The sequence below is a fragment of the Siniperca chuatsi genome, linkage group LG12 (assembly GCF_020085105.1).
Source record: "Siniperca chuatsi isolate FFG_IHB_CAS linkage group LG12, ASM2008510v1, whole genome shotgun sequence".
NCBI lineage: Eukaryota > Metazoa > Chordata > Actinopteri > Centrarchiformes > Sinipercidae > Siniperca > Siniperca chuatsi.
In genome coordinates, this window is record NC_058053.1 from 16,513,113 (window position 1) to 16,527,709 (window position 14,597).

Here is a 14,597-nt window from a genome sequence, read left to right on the forward strand (position 1 = left end):
AGAATGAATCACAGGAAAACACTGTATTAAATCCTCAATTAGATTATTGAAAAGCCAGCATTAATGCAGCAGACAAAGGCTAGTCTCCGCCTCTAACACAGGAAGACTGTGGTACAACTCTAGCAGAGCAACTGATATTACTTCTGTGAAGCTATATCACCAGCTCTGCAGCAGAGTGGTCAGCATGTTTGAGATTGGGACAGATTTAATAGGCCACTGTAATGTCTCTGAACAGGCAAGCCCATTAATAAATAATGTTGAGCCACACAACAACCCTCTTGAGATGTCTGGTGCTTCCCCATCAAGCCACCCTCACAGCATGGCACAACTGTGCCCACTGCTGCATTATTAATGAGAGGAGAACGGGAGGTGTCCAGCTGAGGCCAAAGCCTGCGTATAGCCTGTCACACCCGTCATGTCGAGGGACAAAAGTGTCTGTGTGATCTCGCAGACAGCCAGAATCCCCCAAGGTCTGTCTCTCTGGTTGCACTGGGTTCAACCTCACTTAGCAGCAGCCTGTCATTGTGTAATCTGTGGGCAGCAGATGTTCCAGGAGGAGAACCTGGATTTATAAGTCTGAATTTCAAGAGGTTTCTGTTGGGTCACGTAAAGGACAAAGCCATAAAATTACAACTATAAGCCCAAAAATTAAGTATCAGATCATCGGGTGAGGCTTCTTTTGGATACTGAATGTGTAATAATATCAGAAAGTTGCTCTGTATAAAGGTAGTTTGTTCTGTCCTTAGCTGCTGTGTGGCACTCAAACACATGGCCACAAGATTTGATGCATTTCCTTTCCACTTTCACACAGGTATGACCCTGCACATAGTTAATATAACTTTGTAATCACTTGTTTCATCCTCTGTCCTCACAAACATTCAAATTTCACGCTAGAGAGGTGGGAATGAAGGCTAGTCAGAGTTGAACACACCCAGTCAAAATGATTTCTCAAGGTCACATCTATTATTGCAGAGGGAAACCACAGATCCCTCTCTGCACTGTTGCACAGATCTTCCAAGAGTAATACACAATTTATCATGTTTTTTAGGAAGGCCACATTGCGATGTAACAGAAAATGTCTTATCTTGGAGACTGAAGCCTGGAAGCCAGATTGTCAGTTTTTTGATTATATTTATTATATTTATTATTATAAATTTGACTGTTCTATAAACGTTTGTCAAATCTAAACAGCATGTGTTTAAACACATTACCTCAAATAGTGTACCATAATGTCTTTGATGAACAGTGGTCCAGTTTCACAGCAGTCAGTATTCACTGCATTGCTTTCATTGCTCATTGCATCTCCCACTCAGGGCAGGATGTGGTTGTGTACACACATGACTTTCAAATTAACTACTCAACAGCCTTGTCTCTCCTTTTATAGTAAACGCCTTGCTCATTGTGCCAGGGGCCACAGTGAGGGACTCTGAGTGGATGAATGTGTGTGCCGAAATAGGGCCACGGATTTCCTTAAAAAAATTAGCATGCATCTTGCAGGGGGTAAACTGGGGTTACTAGAGCCTGCTAATCCCAGTATCAGCTGCATTATCAAACTATAACTTTATCGACTGTCTGCAAGCTTGGAGCCGATTTAAGTGAGAGGAGAGTATTGACCTGAGTGAATGCCAGGAAGTGGGGAGGCACACTTCCTGAAGGTTAGCAATGCCTCAACAAAGTGCTGTCCCACTTGCAGCCAGTTTTAAAACTTACGGAGACAAAGAAACAAGAGCATATATATTTTAAGTCAAAACATGAAAAAGGCCACATGCAGACAGACAGGGACCTCTAGTGACAGAGACAAAGCACATAGTAAAATTCCACTGCTGGTAAACTTCCACTCACAAACAGCTGAGATTTCTGTTCAGCTATGTAAATTGATTGATGCAGAACACATTAAACCCCAAATCACGATAAGCCTGACCTGCTATGGAAAAAACAAAACAATTAAGTGATATGAATAGTCAGTAAAGAAACATCCTTTTCTTCTGTAAATTAAAAGGCATCTGCAATCCAGGTGATAGAACAGTTTGATTTTGTCATTATGGAGACAAAACTCAATTAGCTGTAGATTACAGGCAAAGTATTTAGCAACACATGGCCTTTTGTCTACCTCTTGACTCTTTACATGTGCTGAACTATGCCTCCCCCTCCTGGAAGAAAACATAATAATAAGGAAAGAGATTCTCATCTCTGTGGTCCTTGAGGGAGAATTTATTTAAACTAAGCACTAAGACTATATTCATACTGCACAAATACTACATGGTTAACTGTACATACCTGTAATGTTAAAAATTATTTCATAATATAACTTGGTAAAACTCATTTGTATATACAGTACATACTGTATAACTAACAGCATGGTGTGCTTCAAAACTACCACAAAATCCTTATGTTTTTTCATTTAAAATATATTCACATAGTTCAGCTGAGAATATTTTTTAGCAAGTTCATACTTGCTAACTAAAAAGCCACTAAACTGCACAGAAATCCTGTTTGATGAAAGTTGGAACACTGGTCTCATTGCTGACTTTCTCCTGGACAGAAGATGGTGCTGTTGTTGTGAGAATTATGGCTCCATCAGTTTCACCCGACACCTACACTAGCACAGAGCCCACACAGCCAACATAGCAGCATCAAGGAAACAGCTCTAATCTATAGTATGCATGACCCACATGCTTGAGATGTCAGTCATATATAGAGTCAGGTCGCAGGCTAGAAACGGAACACACGGGGGAGTGTGTGCATGGTGTGTGTGAGTTATTCTGTAGCACAGGAGATCTTCCCTGGATTGCGAGAGGTGGTAAAGATATCAAGTATCAAATGAAAGGAGGACTAATGATTACAGAAAGTACTATATGATACTAGAAAACTGTTGCTGTACATAATGTCATGCACTGTATGCACACAATGACTTTCTTGTTTAATGCAATAACACAGGCTAGAGCCTGACACTGTACAGAAAACAACAACACAACAAGCCATTGTTTGGGGAGAATACAGCTATTATTTAATTCCCTACATTATCATTCTATCACGGCCCATAATTTTTGCTGTAAACCAAAATCAACCCATATTTGTCATGGAATTATTCAGAGTATTTTTACTCCCACATAATTAATTGGAGACGAACAATGCCTGTGTAAACCTACCTCTAAAAAAAAATACAGTAAAAGTTTTAAAAAGCTGTTGACACGTAATCTTGTGAAAGTTGTTTTTTTTTGTTGAAAATATTCTCCAACTTCTTGCTATTGTGAAAACGTTTCCAAACGATTAAATTAACTTAAAGGCAGAATAAGTAGAATTTGTCAGTTGCTGTTTGAAAACACACGATTCAAAGTTGGCCACTCCTCCCCAGCTCAGAGTGAGAGAGCTAGAGAGTGAATTAAGAGAGAGAGCAACACTGGCGAGAACAAAGTAGTGAATCAGAGAAATAAAACGTTATTTTTAGGAAAATCCTACTTATTCTGCCTTTAAAAATACATGGTGGTCCTGCTATAAAAGGTATTTTTCACAGCAGACATTTTGGCATGTCAATTTTCGGAAAACCACAGGTGTAAATAATAAATGATGGTTGGATTCCCTTTAGCTGCTTCAGTTCCAGGGTTCTGGTATTGTGCATGCTGGCTCACTGTCACACTGCCATGATTTACTGGGACACTTGAATACAACAGAGCCATCATTAATACTATTAGTAACACTGTTTCTCCCACTATCACAAGTCAAAATGTCTGCTGTGAAAAAGGCCTGTTAAGGTTGGTTGGTTCTTCCCTACAATTTTTGCTCAATAAAAGTTTTCATTTCAAAGTACTAAAGTGATATTCATATTCATCATATTCACTTCCTAAAGCATTGTTCACCACACTTGGAGTGAACTTTGGCAACATAAGATTGATTTGGAGTCAGATGTCACATGGTCCAAACACCTTTCAATTATACTGTATATAACTACAACCTCAACTCAAATAACTAGGTGGTCCACATGGACAAACTACTTGGAACCATGTAACCAACTAAGCTCCCCAAAGGTAGTATGGTTACGCCTAAGAAAGTAAAACTACTTGGAAAAGGTTACAAGGTTACAAGAAAGATTGTGGTCATGATAAATAAACTATGGCGAACTAAAGACTTTGGTTAAGGTTAGAAAATATGGTAATTATCACTGTCCATGCGGTTTGTCTGAATATTTGCTCCCCTATTAACAGATATTACATACTTTCTGCCAACACCACTACTCAGTGCTACATATTTGTGGCGAACACTGCCTGCTTCCCAGCAACCAAACTTCCTCCACCTCCCAAGTGTCCTCCTGGATTAGCATTCAGGAATTGCTGCATGTGGATTCAACAATATGAGTTCAGGTTCATGTTAATTGTTGTGGTGTATCCCCCGCTCTGTTGAGGAGTGTTTGTGAGCTCAGAGTCACGTCCGTGCCACACTGATGTGTTCTGGAGCACTGCATGAGTGGAGCCAGCCCAAACTCAAATGTTGTATTATTTTTGCAATAAATGTGTGCAATAATGGGAGTGTCCAGGCTGAATTTATTTTGAGCTCACGTTATATAAACAAAATGAGACCAACGTTTAGCGTGCTGAAACGTTTCTGCTTCCTGACATGAGTACTGAATGTTTGGCAAAATAATCACAGACTTGTATTGTTGAGCTCTACTAGTGTTTAACTGCAGACGTCCTTCTCATCTGAAAGTTATCTCCATTGCAGTTTCAAGTTTTCAAATCGTCATTTTGAGCCTCTTTGGACAATGTGACAGTGGACAGACATGCAGTGTGTAAATTAATTCATTGCAAAAATGATCTCCGTCACATAAAACATGGGAGAAGTATTTCAACAACAAATGTTAACTAAACTCTGAAGCTCCCACAGAAACATCACCTGTCCATTTCTAAGGGTACAGAGGATCAGGACCAGATGTTGGAACTGACTTTGAAAGCGTGAATACTCTTTAAACATTTTTATGGCTGAACTTGGAATTAGCATGTGCAAGAGAGCGAAGCTTTATGCGTTACCTGTGAACAAGACATCAAAGAGCACTGGAGCTGCTAATGACAGGCCTATGCATGTCTGAGTTCCACAATTAGTCGATGCAGCTAATTATCCCCCCAAAAAAAAAAAAAAAAGAAAAATACGCATGGGCAGACCATCAAGCAACAAATGCATGTAAAATAAACAAAATAAGATCAATAGGTTGCCCTGCATTTGACATTTGTACAACAGTATGATTTTTCCTGCTGGTGATCGCTTGTATAGGGTTTCAGTGAAGACAGGAGCACCCCTAAACATAATCCCCACCCCCCTTACAAACCCACTCCTACCTCCAAAAGTCGCAACCTATCCCTCCCAGTGCAGTGTCATTTCACAGTGTTAACCCACCTCTGGAATTTCAGAGAGGAGGAAGAGGAAGCAAATTATGGGATATAGAGTATAGGAGCATTGAAGAGAGCGAGATTTTTTTCCCTAGAGGAGACTTTGTGCTCTGGAAATACATGAAATCCGGCGTGCCTTGTGTAAAGGCTCAACTAAGACCTGTTCCTGTCTAAGCATTTTAATGAGCATAAGCCCCCAGGAGGAATAGTCGGAACTCAAAGCAACCAAAGTCAGCCCCGTGGGAAACAAAGCTCTCCGGCTGCTCACGGTCACAGACATGCAGCCGCTCACCTTGGTCGGTGCTCTTTTTCTCCTGATCCACATCTCCTCCGGTGGTGCAGAAGCCCATAGGTAAGTCAATGAACTAGAGCGTCAGAGCGTTTGATGTTGTATGATGTGTTTCTACCCTGAGACCTGCAGCAGGTGTAAACTTTACTTGGATATTTACTCAGTCAAGAATTAAAAAGACCTTCCAGGATAATGTCAGATAGATTTCTATGTATGATAAAGTTTTTATTACATTACAATGACTTTGAAATCCACTGGCACCAATAATAAACCAACAGTGTCACCAACAGTATTGGCTAATATACAATTTGTCCCACTGCCTGTGGCCAAAAAAAGGAATTACTAGCATGTGCTAGTTCCTCCACATGCTTTTATTTTAAGTGGAGATTAGTGAGTAACATGAACCCCCCTATTTTGCACTGAATTATATGGTTTAAATCTTTACAGGGAAAGCTGTTGTTTTGATGGCATGTACACACTGCTGCCCCTGCCAGCAGAGGACTATGAGAGCTATGATAGTGTGGCAGCTAAATGTGGCACAGCAACTGTTAATAACTGAAAAGCACCTGTCACACTTAGGAGCCCCTCTCTTGTGGGCTATTCTGGTTTGATTTCTATCAAGTCTCAGATTCCTCCAGTCCCGCTGGAGCCGAGACTGCTTATAGGATGTGACACCTAAACATCTGGGATATTAGAGTTTGGCACGAGCTTAAAAGTAGAGATAATGATGCTGAAAGCTGTAAAGTCAGATTTGGATGTGTGATTCTGACATGAAGTTACTTATTTACTAAGTAAATAGCAAACGGCGCTTCGACATCTTAATTTAATTTACAGGTTAAAAATACACACATGCAATATAATCTATATGTACTGTAAATGCAATACTGACTTGCTGACCGCAACTGAGAATAACTTTACAGCAGATTCTCATCTAAATTTGACACAGGTGAAGATCAAGGTAGAGTAAAAAAAAAGGAGGACATATGGTTGTGCATAAGGTAACAATGTGAAACGCAGGAAGTGTCTGATTAGTGTGTGTTTTCTCCATCTGTAGCCTACATCCTGTCAGTTGGCTGTTTCTCCACAGGGAGCCCCACTTTTATCACTCAGCGAGCCTGTGAGAGGACACTTTATTTAGGTTGTTTTTTTCACACAACTACCATTGGGACCAACATTAGAAGAAAATGATGGCTGAAAATGTTCAATTGGGAGAGTTTAGCGAGACTGTGGGTGTGTTGGGATATTTTTTAAAATCTAAATATATTTTAATTTGTAATTAAGATTAAGATTTTGCTTAAAAGCTACATTTGCTATCTGATGTTCCATGCATTAACCAGGGCGGGCTATAAATTTTGCTAAGGCAGTGAAATTACACATTACCTTCTACTACTCTCTTGTTCTACAAAGGCACTACCGACAAGTCCTTACTGGAAACCAAGCAGGTGTGTGTCGCTATGGCAGGAGACTGGAGTGTTGCTATGGCTGGAAGAAAAACAGTAAAGGACAGTGTGAGGGTAAGAGCAGTCCAGATTGATTCAGACACTGGTTTATAATATATGTAATAATGAATGATACTTTTCATATATATACTATCCACCACTGACCATTCCAATTTACACATAATGCTTTTTGAATGAGCAAAACAGATCATCTAAATTTACTGCCACATTACACAATATCCTAACAATTGTTATTCTTTTCATTAAAGATATTTTTCTAACCCAGAAAATGTGGAGAAAATGAGATTGAAAAACCTTGCCTGCATAATAGAAATGTGTGGTCTGACTATATCCCATCATTCTCAAACCACTGATATTTCTGCTGGTATTTTCTTCATGTTAAATGTTTTACCAGCTCAATGTGAGCACGGCTGCAAGCACGGAGAATGTGTTGGCCCCAATAAATGCAAGTGTTTCCCAGGATACACTGGAAAGACGTGTAATCAAGGTGCGTATTTGGGGTCAGAGACGAAGGTCTGGAAAACATGGGTCAAACTAGGTACAGGATAATCTAATTTCCAGCGGATAACTCTCTTTACTAGCTAATTTTAGGTACGTTTTACTTCAGGCAAAATCTCTATCTCTTGTGTTTCAATAAAAAGCATTTCAGTTTCAGGTTTTTTGAAAAGAAGGTGTTGCGGGTGAAAAAATGAGGGTGACTCTTATTCCTAGATCTGAATGAGTGTGGTCTGAAACCTCGTCCCTGTGAGCATCGCTGTATGAACAGCTATGGAAGTTACAAGTGCTACTGTCTCAATGGTTACACCCTAATGCCTGATGGAGCTTGTGCCAGTGAGTAATGTTGTGCTACTATCCATACATTCCCTAAGTGGAGACATATAGAAAATCAAAGTTTGCATATTTAGAAATGTGTGTTTTTGTGTTCGTGTTGATGCATGTAGATTCCAGGACATGCTCTCTTGCTCACTGTCAGTATGGTTGTGAGGAAGTTGGGGGGGAGATTCGCTGCGTCTGCCCATCTGCGGGACTGCAACTGGGGCAAGATGAGAGGACTTGTGTAGGTGAGCAACCACACTCACACAATAACATATCATAAACACAGTGATTGAATGTGTTTTAAGCATATAGTGTCATGCAAGGAAAACGTATGTCAAATATGATACACGATTAGAGACAGGCCTAAGCAAGTAAGGAGAAAAATCAGATGGAGCAACAGCCCTTATCTAAATAAGGAACACAGAGTGAAAAACGATTGACTTTGGCTTGTTTCCGTCTCATGGATTGGGAGTTTTTGTATAGTGGAACAATTCTGTAATGATTCTATTATGTGGCTTTTGCATGCTTGGCTTGTAAATCAGATGGATGCAATTAAGTTCAATTTCTTCCCACAAAACTGCTTGAGCTGTGACAGTCTGACATACTGATCACAGAGGGGAAGTAAAATAATAGTTCTGGAGCATTACATTTCAGGATTAACCATGCATCCAACACACTTAAAAATAAAAGCACAACAGAAGTACACTTTTACTCTGAGAATGTACCAAAAAGTACATTTTTCCCAGATGTACTGTATCAGACAAATAATGAACCTTCACAACAGACGCATATCTACTGTATCATCATGAAAGTATAAAGTAGTTTCTAATAATTTAAAGTACAAACAAAGCAATTTAGATCCCTAACTGGCTGCAGGCCCAGACTTTAAGTTGCTGACCATAAATAGAAACATGTGAAAACATGCATACCGGTAGATAAATATAAGTAAAATAACATAATGATATGACTGAATGAAAATACAATGGTAAATGTATTTATTAAATTATTATCTCTACAGCATTAGGCTGACTACTATGACTACTTGGCACTGTGTCACGTTCAAAATCATTACTAATGGTGACATTACGATTCTTGTACACATTTCCTCCTGTGTTAAGAAGTTCATTGAATTCACAACATTATCAACAGATCAGTTACCACACTCAGTGGAAGCACTGCTTCCAGCCTGGCCGGGCATCACATCAAACACAAATTAGTAGTGATGGTTTGTGGGAAAACAGTGAGGGATTATGTTCATGATCACAAGGATGGTGTAATTCACTCAGTACACCAAAGATGGTGAAGCTCCCTGCTGGCAGTTGAGAAAGAGCAGCTGATGACTCCATGTGAATCAGAGGAAGTGCTGATTTTCTCAATATTGCCTAATGTGACCTGTGTTGTTTAGAGGTTCTCCATGTTCACTTGGGGTGCACATTTTGTTATCTTATAGGTTCCCCAGCAACAAGGTTTTGTACTAGGTACAACTATGCTTGTGTTTTTTCTGTGAAGTGAATAATTCAAACTTGATAAATATAAAATTACAGGCCTTTTAATTTTTCCCTTTTTTGTTTCCCTTCAGATATTGATGAATGTGTAACTGGGAAGAACCTCTGCCCATACAACAGACAATGTGTGAACACCTTTGGCAGCTACTACTGCAAGTGCCAGGATGGCTATGATCTGAAATATGTTGACGGCAAATATGACTGTGTAGGTAAGGTATACGGGTTTATTACGGGGAACATTTTATGATCAGTTTTGCTCCTAAAAGGTACAAATAGGCTTCTTCCAATTCCAGACCTTGATGAGTGTGCAGCCAGCACCCACACGTGCAGCCACCATGCTGTCTGTCTGAACACTCAAGGATCCTACAAGTGCAGGTGCAAGTCTGGCTTCAGAGGCAATGGCTTTGAATGCTCCGGTGAGATCCAAAAAACTGCTACACAGAATTGTGAATTAATTAGTTTTAGTGATGCCTTTTGATATGTAATAAAACTTGTCAAATAAATCCATTCACAATAGATTTCAAAAACCCATGCTTTTCGCAGAATCAGAATTGCCAGTCAGATAGGTCAGGAGCAGTTTTACGGCCACATATTTCATTTTGAAAACATCAGCAAACAACAGTCCTGCCAAGGCTAGTTTCCTGCTTTCAGACTCCACTCCTTTTTACAGATGTTAGCAAGAGAGAGCCACAGATTGAAAACACACCTGTGTAAATATGACATTGTATGGTAGCCAGCCATCTGAAGAAGGGGACAGGTTGTGTTGTACTCTTTGAACCAGGCCCAGATAATAACAGGTGAAGCCTCACATAGCCAAATGTAATGAAGAGAATAGGCCAGGGGTTTCAGCGTAAATGAAGATGCCTTTATTTTTTGTAGTCAAGCCATTTTATCAGAGGTCTTGGGATGGAGACAAAGGCAGTGCAGATGATTTCCTCAATGGTGAGATTGTGTGGAATCCAAGACCCTGCTTACGCTGTTGACTCCCTGCCCTGCAACCCCATTCATTCCCTCCTCTTGCCTACTTTTAAGAACACCTCTTCAAACTCTTTTCCTCGCTCGTGGCTGGAAATGTTGTACGTCCACAGCACGAACATGTGATATGATATGAGACCTGGAATCCTCAGCATGACCCTTTATATACAGAATGTGTATGATAAAATGCTTGTGCTTTTAAGACACTAATTTAAATTATGTGCAGTGAATGCCGCTGTCATGCTTCATCTGCATGGTGTATAACAAGAACAGCAGCTGCAAAATACATGACAACAAACAGCATCTGAATCCTGGTAAAATACTGTATTTCCCACTCGTGATTGCGGTTCCACATGTCTAATCTGATTCCTCTTCCTGCCTGCAGCCATCCCAGACTCCCAGGTGGGGCCCAGGATTCTGGGAGGTAAGCTGGACGGTGAGGATATCAAAAATGTTATCCCTGAACCAGTCGCGACACCACCTCCTAAGATCCGCCAGCAGCCTTTTGACTATGATGGAGAGGTCTACATTGGCACCAGGACTGAGGAGAGACAGGAGGATGAATTTCCTCAGGAAGAGGAGGAGGAGGAGGAGGAGGAGGAAGACAACCAGCTCAATCCAAGAGGAGATGTTTTCAGTAAGTATCCTTTCATTTGGCTCCCTTGAAGTAAGTCTGTTTCTGACATTCTGTGTGGTCCACAATGTATTAACTATACGCAAACTAAACAAACTCAATATGTTTCTACAGAGACTTTGCTCTCGTGTCTACACAGCATCTGAATACAATTATCAATTTTTGTGCTGTCATGTCCTTTAGCAGTGTAAAAATATGGTCACTAAACCCTAAGATCCCATCAAGCTGACATTTTTTTAAAACTAAAAATATTGAACCAAATAAAAAAGATCTCAATAACGCAGCAATGAAAAATTAAGAAATTATCTGAATCTACTGATAATGAGACATGATGGCTTCTAGCACATGCCATTCACACCTGAGTCGTGTGTATATATATGCATTCTGGCAACAAATTCAGACACTTTCATCAGATAAAAAGAGAAGAGTGGGCAGTGTGGTCATGCAGTGGTATGCAACTCATTGAGAAACCCCATAAATGACATTACCTTTCACCGCTAATCTTAATCTTTATGGAAACACCCGAGTCTGTGTAAGAACTCAGAAAAGCAAGAGGAGACAGGCCCCAAGACATCCATCACCTCCAGGGAGGAATTTTACTCTGTCGGCATGTGAGAGCCCAGGGACACAACTCATCCTGGGCTTGCTTCCCATCTCCTGGGAGGAGGGTGAGAAAGGGAGGGAGGTTTCGAAGCCTCCAAGTCTTTTATTATGTTTTCCCCAAAACAGCTGTTGTGCAAACAGACTTGACTACTAGTAGGAAAGTCTGTCATCAGCACTTGAGACCTCTCTAACACTGGCCCACTCTGGCTGAGCAGGTTCAATAACCCCAGCTGTCACTCGTCTGACTGTCTAAGGCTGCTTGCCATGGGGGTGGTTTGCAGCAAGAGCTTTAAAATACTTGGGGGGGGTGTATCTAAAGTTGTAGTTTCATCTCAAGACATGAGTGACAGCAGGGCAGGTCTACACCTGTTGGTGTAAAAGGCACTTTCTGGCTTTTGTTTCATCCTGGAAAATCTCTCTCTGCTGCATAATTTTGGAATCTTTTTTTTAAGATCCTATATTTTTAAAGGAATTCAGAGACAAAACATTCTTTATCATTTTTATGATGCCAAATTTAAGGGGCAGATTTTATGAGATTTCTATGATATTTTGTATAATTGTGATACAGTTGTGTCTGCTTTTACTCATTTACTGATTATCACATTTAGCTGACTATATTATATACTCAGTTGCGAATGTATTATGTACACCTTGCTAAAACTAATGCAGTCTAATACAACAGTCCTGCAATAAATCTTTACATTATAACCTTCATGAAAGCAGGATTTATTAAAGGGCTGTTCTATTAGACTGCACTAGTTTAAGCTAGGTGTACCAAATAAACTGGCAAGTGAGTGTATGCTTAGGTGAAAATGCATGAATCCATACTGATTTTTTTTCCTTTAATCTCTAAACACAGTATCAGAGGACTTTGAATCAGTGTTCGGCCCAGCCACAGAAGTCAAAGAAATCAAAATAGCACCAGTTCAGGAAGGTAATCAAATATCTGTTTATGTGCCATAGTTACATATTGACTGTTTATGTGACTAATTTGCTGATGTGCTCCTATCATTTTACCATCTAGAGTTTATCATGGATTGCAACTTTGATCAGGGAGCATGTGAGTGGGTCCAAGACAAGGCTGATGACATGGACTGGAGTGTAGCCTACCATGACGATGGTAATTATTAATACTTTTTTTTTTTACAGGTTATTTAAGATTAATTTAGTATACTTCACTTTACTTGTAAGTACTACAAACTCTTTCAGGTGCTGAGTACTACATGGCCATAAGTGGACTCCTAGGGCAGCAGGAGGACATAGCCAAGCTGGAGTTGCTTCTCAGTGACCGGGCCCAGCAGGGCAGCTTCTGCCTCACCTTTGACTACCGTGTGGTGGGCCATAATGTGGGAACTCTCAGGGTGCTGCTGGATAACAATGCTTACCCAGTATGGGAGCAGAGCCAAAGCAGAGACCAGGGCTGGCAGACAGAGCTCCTCAATGTGGCCTGGGAAGAAGAAGCCCCACAATCTGTGAGTCATTTTCTCATTTTATAAGACATATTATCAATATATTATTGTCAAACAAGTGCAGTAACTGTTAATAACAACTGTACCAGCCAAAGGAGGTTGAACAGCACAATTGCTGTATCATAAGACTATGCAGTACTTATCTGACTAGCTAAGATGGATTTTTTTCATAAACATTAATTTGGTTCACAGTATGTTTGAAAGACACCCCCATATTGTTCACTCACTACTGGAATCTACAACCTATAGATGCAATGGTACCATTAAATGTCTTTCAGATTGTCTTTGAAGCTCAGCGTGGGAAAGGTGTTGGAGGAGAGATTGGGCTGAACAATGTTGTGCTGACCTCAGGGCCCTGTCAAGAGGATGTCAGCCCAGTCTTTTAAGAATCTCCACGCAGGATTTACAATTTGAAAATGTGCTCTAACTGACATGTCAAAGATTCCTGTTTCCTGTCCGTATGATGGTCTCTTCCCTGGGGAGTTTCACAATGTTTTCTCATGGCTTAGCCACAGGACATCCACATAAAGATACAGACACATGGTCTCAAGGGAAGATTATGTACGATCAGTGCATGCATGTTTACTTTATCACCATGCTGCTACATCAATACATCCTGTTACATTCTCTATCGTGATCTCTTTCGATACAGGCAACACAGATCTCAGGAATAGGTGGAAATGCTAACTTTGTCTGTTAGTTAGGTTTAACAGTATTGTGCTTAGTCCTTTGCTGTGTATGTGATAGTGCATTGCTGAAGTTAACTGAAAATAATCTATGAGGTGAATTATATCTGAAATTCAATCTGATGAATAACTTTTTTGAAGGCTGGTTATTTTACATGATTAAAAGTATCAGTGCATAACTGCTGTAAATTTTGCTTTCATATTATACTGTACTATTTCATTAAATCTGTTTTTTTTTTCTAACTCTGTCTACCATTTCTGGCTGGCATCGTCTGTGGGGTTTAATCATATTGCTGTCTTTGATAACGTGTTTATGCGTAAAAGTTTACACAAGAGCAATGCTGAGGTACTTGTGCTTTACTTGATTAAACTGTTTGCTACCGTATATCTGGCTACTAAATTTCAGAGGGAAATACTGTACTTTTCACTCCAAGACATGCTTTCTCTTTATTGCGTCAGTAAAATTAAAACGGTAATCAACAGGGCCACTCTGCATAAAACGCACATTTACTTTCGATAGTTGACCTACCTTTCGTTGCTAATACTGTTGTACTTTTACAGAAATAAAAAAGGAGTACATGACTTTGGAGTATATTTACATTGTGGTATTGTTATGTGGTGTAAATTTCCTTTCATACCTTCAGTCGATATCTCAGTAAAAGTATAGTTAGCTAGGTGGTACTGCATCCAGTGTTTTGTCGGTGAGAGCAAGTGGATTTTGCCACAGTGTGCAGTTGGGATGCTCGCAGATAGCAGCTAAATGTCGCTATCTGGTGGCTGTT

General features: G+C 40.1%; 1 protein-coding gene across 4 annotated transcripts; it reads left to right on the forward strand.

Annotated features, from left to right (window-relative positions):
• The first annotated feature begins 5,348 nt into the window (after positions 1-5,348).
• On the forward strand, positions 5,349-14,397 carry egfl6 (EGF-like-domain, multiple 6). Of its 4 annotated transcripts, XM_044217793.1 has the most exons (13): positions 5,350-5,730; positions 7,075-7,181; positions 7,522-7,614; positions 7,839-7,958; positions 8,069-8,188; positions 9,523-9,657; positions 9,742-9,864; positions 10,328-10,390; positions 10,809-11,060; positions 12,520-12,594; positions 12,685-12,780; positions 12,870-13,132; positions 13,408-14,397. In XM_044217793.1, the coding sequence occupies exons 1-13, from the start codon at positions 5,657-5,659 to the stop codon at positions 13,513-13,515; spliced, it is 1,629 nt and encodes a 542-aa protein (XP_044073728.1). In that variant the 5' UTR covers positions 5,350-5,656; the 3' UTR covers positions 13,516-14,397. The 4 variants fall into 4 exon arrangements, with proteins under 4 accessions (XP_044073730.1, XP_044073728.1, XP_044073732.1 ...); XM_044217795.1 differs by lacking the exon at positions 7,522-7,614 and having other exon boundaries at positions 5,349-5,730; XM_044217794.1 differs by lacking the exon at positions 10,328-10,390 and having other exon boundaries at positions 5,351-5,730.
• Positions 14,398-14,597: the final 200 nt, after the last annotated feature.

Coding starts and splice junctions, on each gene's coding strand:
- egfl6 (XM_044217793.1), top strand. CDS start 5,657: ATGCAGCCGCTCACCTTGGTCGGTGCTCTTTTTCTCCTGATCCACATC. Junction 8,189..9,522: donor AGATGAGAGGACTTGTGTAG/GTGAGCAACCAC, acceptor GTTTCCCTTCAG/ATATTGATGAATGTGTAACT. Junction 10,391..10,808: donor TGCAGATGATTTCCTCAATG/GTGAGATTGTGT, acceptor TCCTGCCTGCAG/CCATCCCAGACTCCCAGGTG.